Below are 24,374 nucleotides of genomic sequence, written 5' to 3' on the forward strand. Positions count from 1 at the left end.
CAACGTTTCAATGGAAATTCTTCAATTATTTGCCAAGTTGTGGTCTAATTCATAAATTTATGTGTCATGACCCCTTAGAAGGATTATATCATAAGCCTCGACATCATGTATTTATCACAAAAGAGCCATATCTTACTACCACTATACAAATATACAGGGGCGGAGGAAGAGTTTGACTGTCGGGTTCATCTAAACCCACTACTTTCTACACAGAGCATAAATTTATGCGTAAAAATTCATTAAAAATACAACAAATGGTAAGTCTGAACATAACTTTAAAAATACAATGGGTTCAATGCTAAACCTTAAAAGTTGAACCCACAAAATCTAAATCCTGGATCCGACTCTGCAAATATACAAATATAGCTGGACCCAAACTGTTACACTTCCTGTACAACCTTTCTCTGTCTCACTCCCTTAATATTCTGTACTCCTTCAACTCATCTGCACAGCCAGAATGGTATAACACTTGCATTTAGAAACAGCAAACTAATCATCATCCCGTGCAACAGAAAAGCTGAGGTGAGGTTCATTCTGTATAAATCTGAAGCAATATAAGATATCGAGTTACTGTGTTATTCACTGATACAAGCACTGATTATTCACATCAGTATAGACACCTGAGCTAGTTACCTCAGCTTTTGAGAAAAGGGAAGGCGGGAGAACTTTATATGGGTTCAGAATTCCATTAGGGTCCAGTAGCTTCTTAATAGAAGCCATTAGTTGCACCTGGGAAAAGAAATACATTGTCTCAGTAATTTATGAAGAAGGATGTACCTATTCGTTGAGGGTAGGACAAAGAATAGAATAAAGGAAACGGTACAGGTAGCATCTTTTATCTTTTCATTCACCTTTTAGCTCAATTTTAAGTTAGCTATGCAGACTAAATTAGACATATTGACACCCTATACCAACATCCACATTCCACAATCTTTTTATCATACTATTTTGGTCTAGAACCCATCAAACATTGCTTAGGAGCCGGTCTACTAGATGTCGGTATATTAACCACACTGGCAAGATGGGCATGTAGCTGCAGCGATGCTTTAGCAAGCTCATGTTATCTCCACTATACATGATGCTTTAGAGGAAGACCAGGGCTCAATGTTTGTACGAAATAACAGTACGCCATCATAGATGATCGTTTATCCCAATCCAGTCTTAACCTATGAAAAGAACTGCTATTCTTCCTGTCTCTTGAACTTAAATCACATTATTCCAGAATGTCCAGTAGGAAAACACTGAGGATTTTCTGCATTTTGGAGTAAATTCTCTGGGTCATCATGCAAAAATAATATCTATCTACATGTTAGTTTCATTAATCCCTAACTAGTTCATTTGATACTTCTTTTGTTCTCTGAAAGAAAAGAGAAACTTGTATATTGAGATGTGCAGCATGTGCCGACAATTGGTGCTTCCAAACACTATCTCCTGAAAGATAACTCACTAAAACTGATGTCATGTCTATTTAAATGGTAAATAAAAGTACTGGTCTTACAGTTTCAGGTGACTTGCTGTAATGGATTTTATTGGCTTTCATCAGTCCAAGGCCATGTTCGGCGCTAATACTCCCTTTGTGCTTAGAAGTCCATTCATAAACGAAAGGCTCGATCTGTGATAAAATCTGGAGCCAACATTTCCAATTAATGTGATAATCAACTAATAAAATTAAGTGAGAAACAGGCAGGCCCAAGGATAGTACATTATCATCATACTGAGGAGTTGAGATATTAAGATGTAAGTTGCCATCCCCAAGGTGACCATAAGCAACTACTTTTGCTGAAGCATCTGTAAATTTACAATTAAGGCAGCATCAAATTCTTTGAGATTGATAGTTACTGTTAACAGCGGCATGCCCCTAAAATTGTTGATTCAACATAAAAAGGAGAGATGGATAAAAATGAAACCATCTAATATGATATTGCATCTCTGAACAAGACATTTAAAATAAACTATGTGCATTTACTTTTTCTGCAGGAATACCGAGTCTTAATAAAGGAAGTACTATGAAGAATAGATCCCATAAATAATCCAGATACATGAATAAGAATGAAAATGGAACATGCTTTCAGCGAAGCAAGAATTTTGACAACCTTACCAAGTCGGACTCGCATTTCCTCAACAAGATCATACATTGTTTCAACCGGTATTGACAAATCATATTTATATACACCTCCTTCCTTCATCAAAGCTTCAGGAATGCCCTGCAACATAAAGAATTTCACCTTTTATTCATCAAAACATGAGCAGATGCTTACCACATGAAAGTTTCACTTTTCTTATAGCAATCGGCTATTAACAAAGTTCTTGGTTATGTGTCGTCAGTGTGAGTTTCATTTCACAGTCTATCTTTTTGTATTGCTAATTGCAATACCGAATACACACATAAACATTGTTCAGTGCAGTTAGCTGTTAATTTGAATTTAGCACTGATATAAAGGAATCATTTGCTCAAGTAACTTCACATGATGGAGACTGTTGGACAACATACTCAAAGGTTTCATCTGAGAGCATTATTTTTGAATCACCTTATTCACCGGTCTCCCTCTCATCAACTCTCCCTATTTATCCCAGATAAAATGATAGAGGCTGCACCAATCACTGTCATTAGCTGATCAATATTCACTTCTGCCTCCCTCACAGCATTTTGAGAACCAATTAGAACTGGTTTCAGTGTTTTAAGTGACAAAAAGATGCTGTCATTAGCCCCACAATGTAATAAACACACCGATCCACTCTCTCTCTCTCTCTCTCTCTATGCTGCTGCCTATCCACCTTCCCGAGAAGTCAAAATCTCATGTACTTTTGTCTCCATTCTATGAGAAGCATCTTCACATCTATGATAGCTTAAGAAATTCGAAATTTTTCGAATGTCCAAATTTTCATCCATTGGATTCATGCAACTTTAAAATGAAAATCCAAATTTGCTATCTGGCAGCTGGATGTTTGAATGGTGGGTGGCCTTTTTAAGCTTGAAGAAACGCGTCAAATCCATGGTTTTAATACATAATAGTAATTAATAGGGTAAAGTTTTAATCAGTTAATTTATTAGTGAAGGTAGCCCCTTTCATGTTGATGTGGACCATATGGAGGTAAAGAACTAAACAGCTTCCGAATGGACACGAAAATCCTTTACCCAAATTAAAGATGGAACTGTTTTTATTTATTGTAGAGATCACAGTATGTTCCCACTTGCATAGGTGACTGGATGAAATTTGTGTAAAGCCTATAAATTAGTATTGGGATCTTAAAGGTTCCTTATAATATTCCGTAAAACCTCTTAAATACGGAGGTTTTCACTTTAGTGGCAATGAAACATTTACTTACCAAAACTAATAGGTAGATTATCACAAGTTACCGATACAAGCTTATGAATAAGATTCACTTGTCAAGTATAAAGTAATAACCTCACGAATATGCCAGCAAGAAGATGCCTGAGTTATATCTTGTGCAACAACTCCATCACTTATCAAGCCATTTTCCATTGAGTGAAGCAAGAAAGCATCCAGTTTCTCTCTGCATATGTCAACACGAAGCAGCAAAATCCAAGAAAGGACGAATTCAACTCATCAATGTGATCAAAGTTGCATAATGAATAAGCAGGAAATCAGCAAAGTCCAGAGGAACTGAGAGCGCTACAAACATCCAATCAGCTTCATAAAGCAACTAAACATAATAGATATCAACTCTGAAAGATAATAGATTCTTTAAAATGACACATTGATAGCTTTACTTTGTAGACCTTTTATGTGATGGTGAAACATAATAAAGTACCTAGCAAACCCATAGTAAAAACTTGACTAATCTCCAAGAAATTGTGAAATGCTAAATTTAGAAGTAAAATTTGTCATCGTTTGCTTTACAATTAAGACTGGAAACAACTTTTTTAATTAAATTCAACTCAACTTAAGAATCAAATAAATTTCTCTTGGTAATTTTACTATTTAAGCATTTCAAATTCTATAACCTACAAATATAGCAATCTTTTGATCAAGGATTCTTGATTCTCAATTCTAAGAAGTCTATCCTAGTTAATTATATTTTAGGTTATATATTTTAGCACGACCTACTACCACCCCATAACCAGGGCGTATACGCATTAGGTGAAATTGTACGAAACAATTAACAAGAAAAATCCAGAGTTAATAAGCACATTGACGAGTGAAAATTGGAATGGCTCAAACTAATTTTACTTTATTAATTAATAAGAGATAAGGGATAAAATGTGCCCGAGTTTTCCCAGACTCGAGATTGAGTTTACAAAATGGTAAACAAGACACAAATGGTTTACAAATCAGCATATGGGTAGAAACAATGAAAAGACATTCTAAGATGATGTTCAGTCCTCCGGTCTAGACATTTCAGGGTACATTTGAAGTCAGAAAACAGAAGCACACAATGACATCCATTGGCTCGCCTCAATACCCTGAGAGGCACGGGAAAAAACATGCACCCTTAAGAGGATTAAGTTTTGTGGAAAAGGGATTTTGTTCCTCCACCTTTTTCAGAATAAAAAATGCATAACATAAACTAAAGTTCTTTCAAATAAAAGGTATAAAATAAATTTGAGCAATCGAACTTTGAGGAAGTATTTTAAACAAGTCGAGCATATTAAGCAACAAGGACATTACCTGTCATAAGATTCACTACTGCCAGTTGTCTCAATCAGAACATAAAAGTTATGCATTGAGGAAGGAAATGGATTACGGACACCTTCTAAATGCTTCAGGACCTGCTCCACATGACATAATAGATAATGCTGCATTAATCTACTGCCATGAAAGAGACCTAAAACCTTCAAAATAGTCGTCAAATGGCCTCAATCTCAAACTTAAAAAACAGCCTAAGCACAAAGTTGACAGGTAAGGAATGAAAAGCTCTGCACCAGAAACACTGCCAACTATGCAGCACCTGCAAGTTTACCATGCAATTTTGAATAACAGAGAAGTAACACTGCAGTTCATTAAGTTAATAGCTTCCACAAGGCTACTAATATTGAATAGGAAAAGAACTTGACATTTCTGGGTGATATGGACAGGTGAGACTTGATGGATAAAAAGAATACATAAAGCTCACCAGATCCATTGCATCATGATCAAGAAATTCAAATGCAGAAAGAATTTCCCCAAGTTTCCTCTTCGCGTCTAACAAAAGTTTCTGAAGGCAAAGCGCATAATTCATTAAGTAAAGCTATCATTTCAAGGAACTTAATAGCTGCATCATACTTGAGAGGGTAGAACCATTATTACCAGGCAGCTTGCATAATCGGAACAAGCAAGAAAGCACACATTTACAGAGGACAGCTTTGGAGGAGTTAGTATGGAAACCTTCGTTACAATACCCAAGGATCCTTCACTTCCTATGCCATGAAGAAAAATACAATGCTTTATCACAATGTAAACCAACTTCAGCTGACACAGAATAAGCAAATTTAGTCTGTTCACCTATAAATAAATGTTTTAAGTCATATCCAGTGTTATCTTTTCGCAGTGTGCCGAGCATATCAAGCACCGTTCCATTTGCTAAAACCACTTCAAGACCTGAAGAGATGAAAGTACATTTGAGAACAAATGCAGGAGAATAGACTTCACTATTATGGTTTTCAAGGACGGAAAGATCTTGAAAGGCTCATACATAGCCTTCTTCTCAAAAGAATGTCACAAAATGGATCCCAAGATTATCTAACAGGGATACAGGAGCTCTACGAAGAGATAGAACATGATTTTCCTAGTTGGTTAAATCTTTCATCAGCCCTATTAACCCACTCTTAGATTGATTTAGGGTAACAACTTCAACTTGAAATTTCATAACATAGCACAGTCAGATCTTACCAAGGACGCTGCCATGCAGTGAACCATAGCGGAGAAGCCGCAAACCACCAGCATTGGTTGAGACATTTCCTCCAATTTGACAGCTTCCTTTAGCACCTAAATCTAGTGGCATAACAAACCTAAGAGAGAATGTGATTGACATTTTATTTCATATGGAAGCAGAGTAGGAAGGAGCTTATTCATTAGCATCAGAAGAGCCAGTAAATAAATACCCAGAATAAGTTTATAAAAAGAAATGAACTAGACAGAAAATTGACGTAAGAAACAAGGCATAATCCTTCACTCCGCGTTTCATTCTATTGCCATCTAATAAAATAAGATGCTAAGCAAGTTTGGAGAAGATCAGTCAACAAATTGGTTAGATGGTAAATACAAAACTGTAAAACCTCACCATGACATGGTAAGAATGCTTAGAATAGGTCAATGTGATAGATATTAGATAATATTTCAGAGAGTTCATATGTAAATTAAATGGAGAAAGAAATATTTTGGTCAGAATTTGCACATATTACATGACAATTAAGTATCTGAAGGCGTTTTTCCAGATTAAAACTTAAAAAATTGTACAAGGAGGACTATCCAGAAGTAAAAATATCTTTGACATGATTCATATTGTAACTCTAGAAAGTGTAAGAAAGAAAAATCACCCTTGGTTATCAAGAAAAGCAATGAGAGTTTCCAAAATGCATCCTGCCTCACAAACCAGTATGCCGCTAACCTGCAAAAAGATGTAAAGAGAACTTATTCTATCTGCTTAAACTTTCTGTAGTTCTCAAGAACTCTTTCTTTCATGAAATGTAACACTGACAAGAATAAAAATTAAAGAAGATCAGCAGAGTTACTTTTATCTTGTCAATATCAATGATTTGATTCATGTAACTGATATTGACAATCACCTCGACATTTTCAAAATAAATTATCTTACCTTGTCGAAAGAAATGATTTTATTCATATGACTGGTATTAACTATCACCTGGACATTTTCAAAATAAAGAAAGAATAAATCAGTAATCAGATAAGATAAGACAACATATTTAAGTCAGAAAACTTTCAAAACATTCATAGTGAAGAGCTTATCCAGCAGCAGCAACACTAGTTATCGCAATCGGTCTATCAACTACTTCCCAATCATGAAGCAATTGGGATCGGCTATATGGCTCATCTATATCCGCTTCACTCTACTTATTCCCAAAATAAAAGAAAAACAAATCTAGTAGCAACGACACTGATGTTTAAAATGAAATAAAGTTCAGGAAATGTGGACAATGTTTGATAGACGCCGATTACTACTATCCTTACCATTTCTAATACCTAAGATTTTCTTACCTCATCAAAAGCAGGCACACTTCCTCCCACAAGACCTGTATTCCCCCCTTGAGGAACAACAGCTAGGCATCTGGAATTGCAATATTTAAGAATCTGAGAGACCTGTAGAACCAAAATCAAAGAAACCCAAATGGAAAACCAAAAGGTATATATATTAGTATCTATTATATTATCAATAAGGAGCTAAAGCTTCTGGAAGAGAAAGTGAGATTCCAACCTCCTCTGCTGACCGAGGTTGGAGCATGAGCTTACTGGTGCCCTTGTATTTCCTCATCCAATCCGTGTTCACAGCATCCAGTGTCTCCTCATCCTGAACTACCCCTCTTTCCCCTAATATCTTCTTGAAATAGCTCACGTCTTCTGAGCTAATTGTTGAAAAATCTGGTCTTCTCTGAATAATGGTGGCCTGAGAAGCAAAACATCTATAATGGCTTCTGCATCTGTACCGCTGATTAATACCCAGAGATAGTGAGGGTTGTTTATATGTTTGAAATTCTTGTTGGTAATTACCAATATAAGGATTTATCGGCTCAGAAGGTTGGTTAAAATGATACCTATGACCTGCAAACCATAAAAATGAAAGTTCTCAGTTAGCTTCATCAGAGAATCTTCAAATACACGTAACATTTAGTTCCACTTGGATTGATTTTCAGCTAAACCTTAATGTAACACCACTTTATTCATAGAACTGAGGAAACTCGCTAGATAACATCCAAAAGTTCTATTTCAACGATCTTTTCTTCAATCACTAACCCATAAAAACATGTTACTATGTTTATTTTGCTGTCAGAAATCACGAAAATTGAGGACAGTTCCATCAAGCAACCTTGAGCACAAGAACGATTACAGCTGAATGATTGCAGTCTCTGAATCAGGACAGCTCCACATGGAATTATCAAATAACTACGTCTAAGTCCCCAATCAATTGAGGTCAACTATCAACGTGTTTGGTATAAGGGAAGTCATCTCTTGAAAATGTTTTCTATTAGGAAGCATTTCCTAAGAAAATGTTTTCCATAAGGAAGTCATTTCTGCTGTTTAGTGTGACAGAAGGAATTTCCTGAGAAAAACATTTTCCATCAAAAAGGGACTTCCTTCACTTATAGGTGAAATTCATTTTCCTGACAACTACATATTACTTATTGCAACTAAAACTTAGACATTATGAGAACAATTGGGGTCGGCTACATGAATCCTCACTCATCATGTTACTAAAAAATTTGTCAATCTCCTGTTTGCTAATATTATTGATCTTCAAAATATATTTGCTCCGGAAAATATTTTCCACTCACCAACCAAACACCAGAAAACATTTTCCAGAAATATATCTTCCATGGAAAGCATTTTCCAGAAAAATATTTTCACGAAGAATGACTCTCATCATACCAAACACACTCTATAGGGATCTTCTTCGCCCATTCCACTAAATACAGTTCAATTTCGCCCTTTATCCTTGTTTGACTATTCATGGAATTAGTAGGATTGCCTGAATTATACGATTAACTTAGATGAAAAACAGCAATAAGATTCCGTACCTGAGCTGCAAAAACGTTTTGAATTGTGAAAATTAGGGCTTGATCGGCCATGAAAAATGTGTTTGCAGTGTGCAAGTAAACGGTAGGTCGCTCTCCAGTCCTCCATTTCAGCAAACTGGCCTTGCGTTTTCAACCGCTGATGCTTTGCTCTGTAACCGGGGACTTCTACCTTGACAACTACTATTTCTTTTTTCTTTTTCCGGCTACCTTTTACAACTATTCACTTTTAAAATACTTTAAACATTGATAGTAATGTTATAAATATATTGTTATAAATAGAATTTTATTTATGGTGAATATCTATATTTAGAGAGATTCTAGGGTTTATTACTTGGTGGCTAAGTCTCTCGATAAATAGAGGGTTCTATTCTGATGTAAATCATTCTATATCAATAAGAATTTCCTCTCTCTACTTTGCTCTGCAATACTTTTCTTTCTTTTATTATTTTATAACATGTTATCGTCACAAGACTTTAACCAATTGAGTAGAAGCTTTGGGATTGAGCATAATGATTGTCAATTGTTTCATGAACTTCCTTCATGATTAAATTCTGGATTTAAGGTAAGTATTTTACTTTATTTTTCTCTTTTAAATTCTTGAAATTTTATAATTTGATTTTAAATACAAGCAAAGACAATAAATTTTAATTATAACTCTAATGGAGTTAGTTAGAAATTATAATCATGTATGATCGTGAGCACAAGAAGTGAAAACTCGTCCCATTGAATTTGCTTCATTCTCATTCCCTTAAGAGAATATGATAGCAATATGTGATAAGTCTGAAAGAAGACAAAATTATTACCGTGAAAGTATCAATTGATGTGGACGTGGTAATAGATGAAATTATAATCCTCATCATTGTGATAATGAGAATAATAAGGATTCTCAAAATAATCCTTCACTTTGTGAAAGTAATATTTGTCATCGATTTGACATGAGATTTTGTAAAACACATATAGATGATTATGGTCCATTCATGATGAGAATGTGACAACATCTGAGTTATGAATATATATTAATGCTTAGAAGAATATGAATGTGCTAGTGGTAGTGAATATACCACACTCACCTCTAGAATGAGGTTTGAGATGATATAAGAAAATAATGTCATTATTATGGCATGAATGGTCATTAGTCACGTACCTATTGTACGCCAAAATATTTTGGCAATGTGATTATTAAAGGACAACAATAATGCAAGAAACATATCTTGCATATAATTATGACCATGACCATAATGGTATAACTTTCTCCGTGAAAGAAATATATGACCATATGGATGTTGATGAATATGTGGTAGTACAAAACTAATTGAGAACTCTGCAAGAGCCAATTATATTATTTCGGAGAAACACAATTGATTACCAATAAGGTATTATGTTGTAGTAAGTTTCAAAGAAACTTATTCAGTTTCTAAAGTATTCGCGAAAGCCGCTTGGTTATATTGAGACTAGGAAAGATTTAATATCTTCTATTACTACAACTTGTAGCGTGTTAATATTTATGTGAAAAGTTACCCGCTTTATTCTCCAGTTTGTACCACACAAATAAAAGAATGCGACAATAAAGTAGAACTTTATTGATATAAAACTCATATCATAATAAACTTAGAGTTTATTGATATCCAGTTGGCATAGCTGGTTTAGTCATATCAATTTAAGTATGATGTACAAAAATAAAAGAGAATTCACATGGGTAAATATTAAAGAACTAGAAAGTTCTTTACGAATTCTCTAATGTTACTTGTTCTCATTAATTAATTGACCAACTAAAATTGGGATTGAATCCTATGAATGCTGGAAATATCAAAGGTGAATATGGGCTCATTCACCTGCCATGTATACCACATAAGATGCATCTATGAGATGGTTATATGCGCGATTATTATTAACCCGCAAGATGGTGTTTGCGAGGTAACTTGCTCAGTGATTTGATTTAGAGCATAATTTCCAGATCTTTTACTCAAGAAAGTTTATCTTGATAAGTTGGTTTATATCACAGTTGATTTAGAAAAATAATTTATGTAGTACCTCCACTTAATAGCTAAACTATTTCTTATGAGAACAAAATTATCTATATCAGTTTGTATATTACATTCTCCCCTCACAAGTGGTTCAGGGTCAGGAACCAAATAATTTCATCTTGTTATTATTGATGTGTGGTGTATATATTGATTAAGACCATAACGCACAAAGATGGGTTCCCAAAATTGAGGAAGCAAGTTAGTTTTTCTAACATGAGGGGGAGACATGATAAACAGTTGAGAAAAAGTTACTTGGAATTGATTATCATTTGTATATCTACCTCAAATATGATAATATGAACTTGAAATTCATAAAAAGATAATTCGTTTGCAATATATTGCAAAGCATGCCATACGCATTTGCTGACCCAAAGAAAGTAACTATATTCTCATTGGAAATACTCATATTAAGTCCTAGAAGGACAAAGTCTATGGTACGCTTAAAATGTATAGACAAATCGATTTCAAATAAACTTCTTGATAATGAAGATGAGCAAAATAAGGAGGCAAGTGATCTAGAAGATCACATGACATAACACTTCATAAAATCTCATGAGAGATTCAGGTACTTGATTATATGAATGAAGAGATCTCTATGTTATGTCTTTACGAAAAAATGTTGGAATCGATATATAATGTTCGTCGACGACATCTATCATAGCGCTAAGTATAGATGAGGATCTTAAGGTTGTCGAGACAGACACAAAAATATTGGCCAAATAGACGATACACAATTAAAATAGAATTAGTTTAATATGAAAGACATGTAGTTCAAATACTTGAAAGTATAAAGTCAATGGTATGTGCAATCAGTTTCCGATATCTTATATGTCTAGCATACATAAAAACTTGATATGCATCTAAAGTCCATTTATATGGCTTATATGACTTAACTTTTATGACAATCCATGAAGGATTTAAGTTGCTTGAAGCATATACAATTCTTGATCTTGAAGTACCACTTCCTCAGTGTAATTTGTGCACAAATGTATCTTGCTATAACTATAAGCATGATAATTTGATAGCGAAAATACCTCTATGGAGATATTGAAAAGGCCATTCTACGGAAGTTTATGAAGACATTACATCTCTATCAAGAATGATGATTTCAAGATGCAATATATTCATTCAAGTTAATATGGTTGATTTGTTTATCAAGTCTCTACCAAAGATCGTTTTGAAGATGGTGCACAAGATTGGAATGCAAATGATTAAAGATGTGAATTGATGCTTTCATCAGGGGGAGTTAATGCTCGTTGCACTCTTTTTCCCTTACAAGGTTTTGTCCCCCTGGATTTTCCTTGCAAGATTTTTAACGAGGCATCCAAAAGGCGTATTATTAGATATGTGTACTCTTTTTCCTTTACTAGAATTTTTTCCCACTAGGTTTTATTTTAGTTAAGGTTTTAACGAGGCACATTATCTGTTGAATAGACATTTAGAGGGAGTGTTATAAATAGAATTTTATTTATGGTGAATGTCTATATTTAGAGAGATTCTAGAGTTTATTACTTGGTGGCTAAGTCACTCTCTCTCTATAAATAGAGGGTTCTATTTCGATGTAAATCATCCCATATCAATAAGAATTTCCTCTCTCTACTTTGCTCTGAAATACTCTTCTTCTTCTTTTATTATTTTATAACATATATTATATTATGGAGGTTTATTTAGTACTCTATTGTAAATAAGCTTCCTGAAGAAGCTTATGCATATGGGACTCCGCCGTAAATATGTTTATCTATTTAGTACTCTATTGGAAATAAGCCTCCAGAAGAAACTTATCACTTCGGTACCGGTTATGGATAAACATTACTTCCGGTAGAAGATTATCCATACCAGATATAATACGTTTATCCTTTTGATACTGCGTTATGGATAAACATTACCCCGGTAGAAGATTATCCATACTGGGTATAATAAGCTTATCCTTTCAGTACCCGGTTATGGATAAACATTACCCCGGTAGAAGATTATCCATATCGGATATAATAAGCTTATCCTTTTAGTACTCCGTTATGGATAAACATTGCTCTCAGTAGAAGATTATCCATATCTGGTATAATAGCAGCTTACACAGTACATTGCAGTAGCTTTCTTCTATAAATAGAAGAGATTTCAGTTCATTATGTACATCAGTTTGAATTCGAATAATATATCAGTTTCTCTCTATACTTGTCTTTACTTTACAGTTTTTATTTTAGAACACGTTATCAGTACGGGACTCTGCCATCTCGAGCAAGTACTTTGAAAGTATCTGAGGTACGAATTTTCTTTTCCTAAATAATGTCAAATCTTTCTAAACTTAAATTTGTAGCCATGGATATATCGGGCAAAAGCTACATGTCTTGGGTGCTTGATGCTTAAATTCATCTTGATGCGATGGGTCTGACAGACACCATCAAAGACAAAAATGTGGCATTGTCACACCTCCTTTTTACCTACACCCGCAAAGGCATAAGGGAGTTTTTCCAATTAAAGGACAATCGAAACGGAATTTATTATTAAAGATTTAGAGTCACCACTTGGGAGATTTATGGCGTCCCAAGTCACCAGTTGAATCCCGAATCGAGGAAAAGATTGACTCTGTATTACAGTCCGCGAACCAGAAATCTGAGTAAGGAATTCTGTTAACCCGGGAGAAGGTGTTAGGCATTCCCGAGTTCCGTGGTTCTAGCACGGTCGCTCAACTGTTATATTTGGCTTAAATTATCTGATTTTAACAATTATGAACCTATGTGCAAATTTTAACCTTAACCGCTTTTATTCATTTTTAAAGAAAATTGCAACGTCATTAAACAAGTCTTGAACCACGTCACATAAATGCACCCGTGGTTTTTGGACATACTTTAACATCGTTGGGATTTGGATTTGGGTCACATAAATGCGCACCCGAGTTTAGGGAGGTAGTGTTATTAAAATACGCGCCTAAAGACTAACACGTTATTATTTTGGGGAAGGCCGTGAAATTCGCTAAACGGCCCGTCCCGAAATCTAAGTATTTTAATATATACAATTATCGAGGGCCCCACAATCTAGGTGCTTTATTTGGCGAGGCTCATCTCGTTCATTATTTAAAGGGCAAACCTAAGAGCAACTATGATTCTCTACTTTATTTGTCTCTAAAATAAAAGAAAGAGTCCTAATTCATTATGTATTGAATTATAATACGTTGAACTATGAATTGAATTCTTCCAGCCAAGTCCAAATAATGAATTTGCTTGTGCACGATTGCAGCAACCCGACATTTCAGCCACCAGCGTTTGGGCTCAAAGTCGTGGATCAGTTCTAGAGCCCAACGTTCTTTTAATCTCCCCTAGGAGACCTTTCTGTGGGTTGGAAATCTTTGGGCTTGTTTGCCACGCATTCAAGCCCAATATCCATGGTCCGAAACTTTCAGACTTTAACCAAACGAACTTACACTAATGCCTCAATCCTTTCCTTCAATATGCAATTAGTGGACGAATCATAATAACTCAATATCGAAGCTATAAGAGATGCAACTTCTGAACTATGACTACATGATATCCAGGCTAGGGTTATTGACACTAAACAATGAAGTATAAACCATTTCTACTATCTATTATACATGGAATTACAGGTACAAATATATACATTCTTCCTAACCTTTTAGGTTCCATCATATTCCAGTTTTAATACTTTATAGAACAGGGTGCCATACTTGGACTATACTAAAATTGAACCACACTAAAGTCGATTCTATTGAAGAGAATATGAATAGGTTAATAGTCCATATACATAGTATCTCAAGTATTCAATTAACTTTACATACCACAAATATTCAGATAAGAAAGAAAGAGCAACATGGTTCCCAGAATACACTACTTGGACTAGGATGAAACAGACTAAACTAACTACTTTCACATTATGCTACTGGATTCCAAACAAGTTGTTATTGAAGACTGAAGGCCAAAGATCATTCATTCATCAAGCTTCATGTAATTACAACTTTATATATTTCTGTATCTCATCTTCTATGGATTCAAGGGATACCTGGAAATGGCAATACAATGAGAAGAGAAGGAGGTCAGCAACAGGCTAGTATCAGTCAATACAACAGCAATACACCAGCAGCAGCGACTCAATCAATACTCCAGAAAAACCCAGAAAGTTTGTAAACCAACGGCAACAACAAATACCAAAACAAACAGACTCAACCAAGCTTGTATTAAACCCAAAACTGAACCAGTAGACCACTGAACCACTTAAGCAATCAAAAGGAATGAGAATCACTGTCAAGAATTCGAATTACACCTACGGATGCAATGAAACAATATCTTTCTTTTGGGTTTCTATTCTTAAACTCTCCAGCACTCTCTAGAAGAAACTGATTGTTTAAAACTCTCAAAAATTGGCCTCAACTCTCCTCAAAGATTCTTTTAAATTTAACCTCTGAAAACTGATCCTCAATACTGCTCTCTAATACTAATTAGAGAGGAACCAAAAATAGAACCTCTCTCAAACTCCTAAGGTCTCAAAATTCAGAACCTTTTGAACTCTTTTAACTCTCTAAAAAACTGATCAAAGACTGATCTCCCTTCTCTAAAAATCTCTTAACTCTGTCCTAAGTCCCTCCATTTATACCCAAATACTGACCCTGCTCGTAAGGGCACTCAGGCAGAATTAAGAAACTAATTCTGCCCATGATATTCTTTAGAACTCCACTAGAGTATGTTTTTGTTCCCCATTAACCCTTGTCTTTTCATTATTTAAAGTTTAAGCAGGTATGGGCAACATATTTTAATCAAATCCTTTTAAGCCTCCCCATACCATTATGTTTTGTTCCCCACTAACACATTAGATAAATGGTTAATTAAGTACTTTACTGACAGCCCACTTAGTAAGACCATTTGCCAAACTTTTAAACCCCCTAAAATACCCCTGAAGACCTTGTGACTGCAGCTATAACCAATTCCCTAAGTTCTGAATGCAACCTTATAACTCACTACTATCTGACTAAAATTATCATATCAACACTGAATTCACACCAATGTCAGATTCATTTCAGACCCTAAACAGTAGGATTCAATTCATCAAACTCAACAACAGCTTAAGCTTGAACCAGGTTGAATCAAATAGCAACAACATAAAGTCCAAGGATTTTAATGGTTCAGAACACCCTTACAGGGAATGACACAGTAGGTTCAGGTGACAACCTAAACAACAGTTCATGTATTTTCAAAGTATTTCAACTGACCAAGCAATTCAAAACAATGTGACGACCGACTAAGCGATTCAAACATTGTGATGAACTAATCCTTAATTTTAGCAAACAGACAAACTTAATTTATCGATTGCAAAATCAGAAATGTTCTAACAAATCTACCAACTGACCAGCTTCAACAATTGACTAAAATTAACGAGTCAACACCAATTACAAAACCAAAACAAATTGACGTGGCAGGAAATTAATCCGAAAAGACACATATCGAATGAAGCCTAAAAAATGAGATGAAACAAAAAAAAGAGAAAGTGAGAAAAATGAAAGCTAAATGACAAACTCCAAATGGAAATGGGAAATACCTGAAATGAACGACCAGCTCGGCTTGAACAAAATCCGACATCTTTTGATTTTGGTCGGAATAGGTCTTAATCACGAGTTCTCAAATGAGAACACACGAATAAAACCTATTTCGGCCTCAAATCTTCAATACAGGCTCTTGATTTGAAAACTCAGCGTTGGTTCATTCGAATTGAGATTCGACAAGCTCCGATTTGATTTGAGGGGAACCAGGTGTGGTTTAGGGACGAGGGAAGTCAGGTGGACGTTGGGTGTTAGCCTGGAATCGATTGGATTAGTTAGGTATTTTTGGTAGATCTTTGATTGAAGATCCGAAGGCCCTGATCAGGATTCGAGGGGAATGGTTAGAGGGGTTAGGTTTAAGAGGTCGTGGGGAGGCTGGGGCGTGAATTTGGTGGTGAACGGAGCACTGGCCGCCGGGTTTCCGGCGGTGGAGTATGGCGGCAGCTATTAGGGTTTTTGGTTGTTTGGTCTCTCTGAAAGAGACGACTCAACGGGGGGGGGGGGGTGTTTGGAAATGAGAGGGGGTAAGGGGTCTGTGATATTTTGATATATTAGATTGAAGGGATTAATATGAGCCATTGGATTACAAAAAATTCAACGGCTGTGATCAAGCCCAAGCGAAACGGGGTCGTTTTGTTTAGACGCTGGGGCAGGTTTGGGCTGGACTGGGTACAGGGACTGGTTTGGGCCTAAAGAAATTTGGCCTGGTTCTGATTCCTCCTCTCTTTCTTTCATTTATTTTTTCTTTTATTTCCTTTTTTTTAATTCCTAATTACCAAAAATTCTAAATTAAATTGTAAAACCAAAATAAACTTAAAAATACTAATTAACCCTTAATAATAATTATCACACAAAATTAAATATCAATTAAAAATAAAATCACACAATTTGACATTAAATGCTAAAAATGCAAAGTAAATGATTTTTTGTGATTTTTTCATTTTTGTAAAACAAACTTGATTACTTCTAATTGTAAAATTAAATCCTAAATGCAAATGCGATATATTTTTGTATTTTTTATTAATTTAACGGATAAAACATGCTCAGACAAATGCAAACAATACAAGAAAAATAACACAAAGATCACAAAAATTGCAAACAACACAAAACTATTTTATTTTGAATTTTGGGAGTAATTCTCATATAGGGCAAAAATCACGTGCTCACAGCTGCCCCTCTTTGTCTGAAAACACGAAGAGTTTTCGTGCAAAGATAAAGTGAGCGGATACGAGCGATTTTTGCCCATTTGAGTACTCTGTGTGAGGCATTTTTTGAAAAATTTGACCGAACCTCTGCTTCGAAGGTTTCCTACATATCCCTAGCTAAAAGGGAATCGGGTCAATATAGTTCGGGAAGTTTTGGTAGCTGGGACTATCATGGGATTGTGATTTTGCGGTTACTACTGTTGCATGCTGCTGCTACTGCTTACCGACCTCCTTATTACACCATGCTATAAGAAAACAAGAAGCTAGACTAAACTATGAATTGCAAACTCCTATATCTTCAGCTTGATCTTGCATCTCTTGCCTTGCTGTCTTGTTGATTTGTGTTTCCTCCGCTGTTTCTTTACTTCTGGATCGACTTGTGGTCTTCCTTCTGATTTCTGCTGGGGATTTTTGTTGTAACCCTCCGCTTTACTGACTTCAAACTGATTGCTAGACTTGAAATGTATTCTCTGCTCTCCAGGCGGGCTCCTGAATGCTAACTTGAAATGTATTCCTTGCTCTTCAGGCGGGCTCCTGACTGCTGAACTTGAATGTATTCCCTGCTCTCCAGGCGGGCTCCTGACTGCTAACTTGAAATGTATTCCCTGCTCTCCAGGCGGGCTCCTTACTGCTGCGTTTGAAAGTATTCCCTACTCTCCAGGCGGGCTCCTAACTTCGATGAAACAGATAAAACAAAGAAAACTTTCTGCCCCAGTTTGGAGGTTGGGCACATATGTGAGTGTTAAACTGAATCATATTACCAAATATTACTAAGAATTCGAAAGCTAGGTCCCATTATCCAGGGGGTCCTGACAATTCTTACCTAAACGACAATTTTAAATCTAAGTTATATCTTCTAAAGGTGTGACTTCCGCTAAATCTTGTTATCTAAGAGGGTCTTAAAGCTACATTCCATTATCCAGGAGGGTCCTGAAAACTCCTAATTACATCCTATCTTAAACATGCAAACTTTGAAACCAACTTATATTCCTTGGGGTATATTTATGCTACTTATGATTGTTTTGATTTTTAAACTATGTCCCATTTTACAGGAGGGTCCTGAAAATTTCTGACTAATTTTACAAAAGGCGGAAAAAGATGGCGTTTCTACTTGGGGAAAATGTTGAGGAAACAGAAAATCATAATCATTATTCTGGGAAAGAAGAGAAGTCAGAATCTTTGTTCTCATGGGGTAATGTCCAAAGTGTATCTCAAACATACAAACTTCAAAGTTCCACTTATAATCTTCTAGGGTGCACTCATGCCAAATTCCGCTACTCATGATTATTTTGAATTTTAAACTAAGTCCTATTTTCCAAGAGGGTCCTGAGTATTTCTGCGATCAATTCTGCCTAGTACTTACTCTTCCTACGAATGATTTCCCGAAATAAATGCCATTTTTACCCCTATTTCAAATCAAAGAAAATTTCGTCAGTTTAAAACGTGGTGGTTCATCGTGGCATTCATGCTGGAGGTGGTTTTCTCTTTACCATTCTTTGCTTCGTCCAACTGTTTTGGACTGATCGAAAAGATCGTTTTGACCTCCTGACTGATCCTTAACTGCAAGATCCCCAACTGCTATTCTACCCTCCTGACCTTTCTGCCTGAAACTGTACATCTCCCGCGACATTACTGAACCATTCCACAGTTTTAACTTTTGCTTACACCATAGGTCCCATTTTTCATCATATTATTTTTTGCATGTTCCAGCTACATTTTGCTTTGTGCAATTCCGAAACTGGTAGTAAGCTTTGAAATTCCTTCTTACAAGGCTAAACTTGGTAGAGCTTTAGAGAAGTAAAATTAACAGCAATAAAATGCAAGGATTTTAAGAATAAAGAAAAGAATCCAAATTTGGATGACTGTTGGAGACAGGAAAAGGGACTTATCTGAGCGAAATCACCGGCACCAATGATCATGGTATGCATTTGGATTAATCAACCCAGTCTATTTAACCAATCTCCTTTCCAATTGTTTTACTTTGTTCTCCAAGATTTCTACAACCCAATTTTACTTTCCGCCAACTTACGGGCCTCGTTCGACTTGTAGTGCCCTGAAGGGTTTTTACCGACAAACCTCTCTCATTTGTTGATTCCTCAATTACTTGTCACCTGATGGTGCCCGTGAAGGTTTTCATCAGTAAGACTCTCTCATTTTTATTTTCTCTTAGCTTTCGTCGCCTCATGGTGCCTATGAGGGTTTTCACCAATAAGACTCTCTCATTTTTCAATTTTTCTTACTTAAACTGGAGTGTTGCCCCTGATATGAATTCTCTGTACATTGCTCGACCTGGCATCTATCGAAGACTGATCGGAAGGTCTTTCTTTGGACCGTAATGTGGGCTTTTAGATGGGTTTAGAAAGAAAGGGTATCAAAGGCTCAAAGCAATTTTGACACGGGTTTAAAATTACAACTATTGGAATCACATTTCTTATTACAAGTACAACTTCTGCCCTGTATTCTTGCTTGGGGATCTTTTGATATTTTATTATACTATAACCGAGCCGGGAAGCTGCCTACGTATCCTTAACATGAATCAGGTCAAACGTAGTTCACACGTGAATTTCCTTGTTGTTATACTTTTCACTTCTTTTCTTTTCTCTTTTTCTTTTTTTCTTTTTCTCTCTTTTTCGTTATTGATTCCAAAAGAGGGGTATGAAAGGAGTACATAAGGCTCAAAAGGGGGAACAAAGGGTGAAGTGTTTAGATAGTAGAACAAATTGCCTTCGTTATTCCAATCTTCGAAATAATGTCAAATACAAACAAGTAACAGTTATAACAAAGAAATCATACATAATATCTTTTTATTGCATCGGAATTAATAGCCGTGTCTATGCATTTTCCTTCGATATCTGTTAAACACAAAGCACCATTGGAGAATACTCTGGTCACAATGAATGGCCCTTGCCAATTTGGGGCGAACTTGCCTTTCGCTTCAGCCTGGTGTGGAAGGATACGTTTCAGCACCTGCTGGCCCACTTCAAACTTCCGGGGACGTACTTTTTTGTTGTATGCTCTTGTCATTCTCTTTTGATATAACTGGCCATGACACACTGCTGCTAATCTTTTTCATCAATCAAATTCAACTGCTCCAAATGGGTCTTGACCCACTTATTATCATCAATTTCAGCCTCAGCGACAATCCGAAGGAATGAGATCTCAACTTCCGACTGCTTCAGTTCCATATACCAACAAATAAGGAGTTGCACCTACTGAAGTATGGACAGTAGTGCGATAACCTAGCAATACAAACGGTAATTTTTCATGCCATTGCCTAGAACTTTCTACCATTTTCCGAAGTATCTTCTTTATGTTTTTGTTGGCTGCCTCAACTGCTCCATTCGCCTTGGGACGATATGGGGTAGGATTGCGATGCGTAATCTTAAACTGTTGGCATACCTCTTCCATCAATTTACTGTTAAGATTAGCACCATTATCCGTGATGATCACCTTTGGGATTCCGAATCGACAGATGATTTTTGAGTGAACGAAATTGACCACTGCTTTCTTGGTCACCGATTTGAAAGTTTTGGCCTCAACCCACTTGGTGAAATAATCAATGGCTACTAGAATGAATCTATGCCCGTTGGATGCTGTTGGCTCAATTGGTCCAATGATATCCATGCCTCAAGCAACGAAGGGCCATGGTGCCGACATCGTGTGCAATTCCGATGGTGGAGAATGAATCAAATCTCCATGTATCTGGCATTGATGACATTTGCGCACAAAATTGATACAATCTCGCTCCATGGTGAGCCACTAATAACCTGCTTGGAGAATTTTCTTTTCCAGCACATACCCGCTCATATGTGGTCCGCAAACTCCTGAATGTACTTCGGACATGACAGCCATAGCTTGTCTAGTATCTATGCATCTTAACAATCCAAGGTCTGGTGTTATTTTATACAAAACTCCTCCACTTAAGAAGAATCCACTTGCCAACCGTCGAATTATTCTCTTCTGATCCCCCGTGGCTTGCACTGGATATATCCCCATTCTAATGTACTCCTGGATATCATGGAACCATGGTTCGCCATCAAGTTCTTCTTCAATCATGTTGCAGTAAGCATGCTGATCTCGTACTTGAATATGCAAAGGATCGACATAGGCTTTGTCCGGATGGTGCAGCATTGACGCTAGGGTAGCCAATGCATTGGAGACCTCATTATGGACCCTGGGAATATGCCTAAACTCCACTGATCGAAACCGTTGACAAAGATCATGCAAACATTGTCGGTATGGTATGAGCTTCAAATCTCGTGTTTCCCATTCTCTTTGAATTTGGTGTACCAGAAGATCCGAGTCTCCCAAGACCAAGACTTCCTGGACATCCATGTCTGTAGCTAGCCTTAAACCCAAAATGCATGCTTTGTACTCAGCCATATTGTTGGTACAATAGAAACAAAGTTGAGTTGTAACAGGATAGTGACGCCCTGTTTCAGAAATAAGCACGGCTCCTATCCCCACTCCTTTCATGTTAGCAGCCCCATCGAAGAAAAGTTTCCAACCTGGTTTTTCGGCCTGTTCTAGCTCGTCAATATGCATTACCACTTCATCAGGAAAATAAGTCCTCAATGGCTCATACTCTTCATCGACCGGGTTTTCGGCCAAATGATCAGCCAATGCTTGGGCTTTCATTACAGTCTGAGTCACATAGGTTATGTCAAACTCTATGAGCAAAATCTGCCACTTCGCCAGTCTTCCTGTTGGCATAGGATTTTGAAAGATATACTTCAATGGATCCAAGCGTGAAATGAGGTAAGTAGTGTAGGATGACAAATAATGTTTCAATTTCTGTGCCACCCAAGTTAGGGCGCAACATGTCCTTTCCAGGTGAGTATACTTAACCTCATAAGCTGTGAACTTCTTGCTAAGATAGTAGATGGCTTGTTCTTTCCTGCCAGTGACATCATGCTGCCCCAGTACACATCTAAATAAATTTTCCAGGACAGTCAAGTAAAGAATCAATGATCTCCCTGGTTCTGGTGGTACCAGCACAGGCGGGTTAGACAAGTATCCCTTTATCTCGTCGAATGCTTCTTGGCATTCATCAGTCCACTTGATCGCAACGTCCTTCTTCAATAACTTGAAAATAGGCTCACAAGTTGTCGTGAGTTGAGCAATAAACCTGCTGATGTAGTTCAACCTTCCTAACAGACTCATCACTTCAGTCTTGTTCCTCGGAGGTGGCAATTCTTGTATGACTTTGATCTTCGATGGGTCTAACTCGATGCCTCACCGACTGACTATGAATCCCAACAGTTTTCCGGATGGAACACCGAATGCACACTTGGCGGGGTTAAGCTTGAGGTTGTACCTGCAAAGCCTCTGGAAGAATTTCCTCAAATCTCCGATGTGGTCGGCCTGATGTTTTGATTTTATGATCACATTATCTACATATACCTTAATCTCCTTGTGTATCATATCATGAAATACAGTAGTCATTGCCCTCATATAAGTTGCCCCAGCATTCTTCAAACCAAATGGCATTACCCGGTAGTAATAAGTTCCCCATAGCGTGATGAATGCCGTCTTTTTTCCATCTCCTTCATCCATTAGAATCTGATGGTACCCGGCGTAACAATCTACAAAAGATCCAATCTCACGCTTGGCACAATTATCGATCAAAATGTGAATATTGGGTAGTGGGAAGTTATCCTTCGGACTTGCTTTGTTGAGATTGCGGTAATCGACACATACTCTGATCTTGCCATCCTTCTTCGGTACAGGCACGACATTAGCCAACCAAACAGGATATCGAGTGACCCGAATAACCTTTGCATCCAACTGCTTGGTAATTTCTTCTTTAATCTTCACACTCATATCAGTTTTGAATTTCCTCAACTTTTGCTTGATGGGAGGGAATGCTGGATCAGTGGGCAATATGTGGACCACTAAATCAGTGCTTAAACCCGGCATGCCGTCATATGACCACGTAAAAACATCTTTGTACTCGATGAGTGTTTTGATTAACTTCTCCCGGATTTTTGGCTCGAGGTAGACACTTATTTTAGTCTCTCGGACATTGTTTGTGTCCCCTAAATTGACGGCTTCTGAGTCATTCAGGTTGGGTTTGGGTTTTTCTTCGAAGTGAATTAACTCCTTACTAATTTCTTCGAAGGCTTCATCCTCATCATCGTATTCTGATTTGTAGTCACAATCTACTTCTTGAACTAATATTTCGAAATCGGATTGATTTTTAAGACTGGACTGAGGATTTCTGATGCATACCACGTCATTAGAACCAACGTAAAAAGAACTGTATATAAAAGAAAACAAAACAAAAAGGAAAACCATCAGGAATGATGAAGAAAAGGGAAATTGTATTTTATTGAATGATAAAAGATAACAAGGTTTGCACACTCAAACAGACTGAAAAATGAAATCCGGATTACAACCCTGGAATAATCCGTACAAACTTAAAGGAAAATCAAAGCAAACTACCAAGACTCCTTCCGAGTAGGGAGAGGAGTAGCCTTCCAATTATTAAGATTTGTTGTTGGCCCGACAAATTGCACTTCCGCGTTGCTAGAACCTTCTCCAATTTCCACCATGTTCACACTGTCGAACAACTTCTCAAATCTTTCGATTAACTCCTTGTCCGGATCAATCACAGAACTGGGAATTGCTGTCACTGGGCGACTCCTTGTACCGGACTTGACAAATGTCTGGAAAGATGTGGGACCGGCTTTGGAAGGACCCATATCCTCTGTTTCAATTCCCTGGCTCTTTTTATGTCCGCGGCTGTGGGCTTGAATCCAAGACCAAATGTTCCCAAGTTTTCAGGAAGAGACACGGGCTGTATGATGCCTTACAGATCTGACCCCAAACCCTTTCCTGGTATAAAACCATTCTTCAACATTTCGTACGCTACCATGACTGATGCGGCGGTTATCTTCGGATTTGCGATA

The 24,374-nt window shown here is 36.8% G+C and overlaps 1 protein-coding gene across 1 annotated transcript; it reads right to left on the reverse strand.

Moving 5' to 3' along the window:
- Positions 1 to 171: 171 nt before the first annotated feature.
- Positions 172 to 24,167, reverse strand: LOC104240537 (D-2-hydroxyglutarate dehydrogenase, mitochondrial). The gene is made up of 17 exons (XM_070166777.1): positions 23,999 to 24,167; positions 8,693 to 8,908; positions 7,375 to 7,718; positions 7,158 to 7,259; positions 6,757 to 6,804; positions 6,479 to 6,549; positions 5,832 to 5,950; positions 5,445 to 5,540; positions 5,250 to 5,359; positions 5,077 to 5,157; positions 4,632 to 4,732; positions 3,408 to 3,516; positions 2,099 to 2,204; positions 1,703 to 1,788; positions 1,499 to 1,624; positions 634 to 729; positions 172 to 544 (listed from the first exon to the last, which is right to left on the reverse strand). The coding sequence occupies exons 1-17, from the start codon at positions 24,165 to 24,167 to the stop codon at positions 530 to 532; spliced, it is 1,995 nt and encodes a 664-aa protein (XP_070022878.1). The 3' UTR covers positions 172 to 529.
- Positions 24,168 to 24,374: the final 207 nt, after the last annotated feature.

The sequence above is a fragment of the Nicotiana sylvestris genome, chromosome 2 (assembly GCF_000393655.2).
Source record: "Nicotiana sylvestris chromosome 2, ASM39365v2, whole genome shotgun sequence".
Classification (NCBI taxonomy): domain Eukaryota; kingdom Viridiplantae; phylum Streptophyta; class Magnoliopsida; order Solanales; family Solanaceae; genus Nicotiana; species Nicotiana sylvestris.

What these genes read in the sequence shown, in the direction of transcription:
- LOC104240537 (XM_070166777.1), bottom strand. Translation starts at nt 24,167, where the DNA reads ATGGGTCCTTCCAAAGCCGGTCCCACATCTTTCCAGACATTTGTCAAG. An exon ending in AGTAGTGAATCTTATGACAG is followed by an intron (nt 3,517 to 4,631) that starts GTAATGTCCTTG and finishes TGACATATGCAG; the next exon opens with AGAGAAACTGGATGCTTTCT. An exon ending in GGAAATGCGAGTCCGACTTG is followed by an intron (nt 1,789 to 2,098) that starts GTAAGGTTGTCA and finishes GTAAATTTACAG; the next exon opens with ATGCTTCAGCAAAAGTAGTT.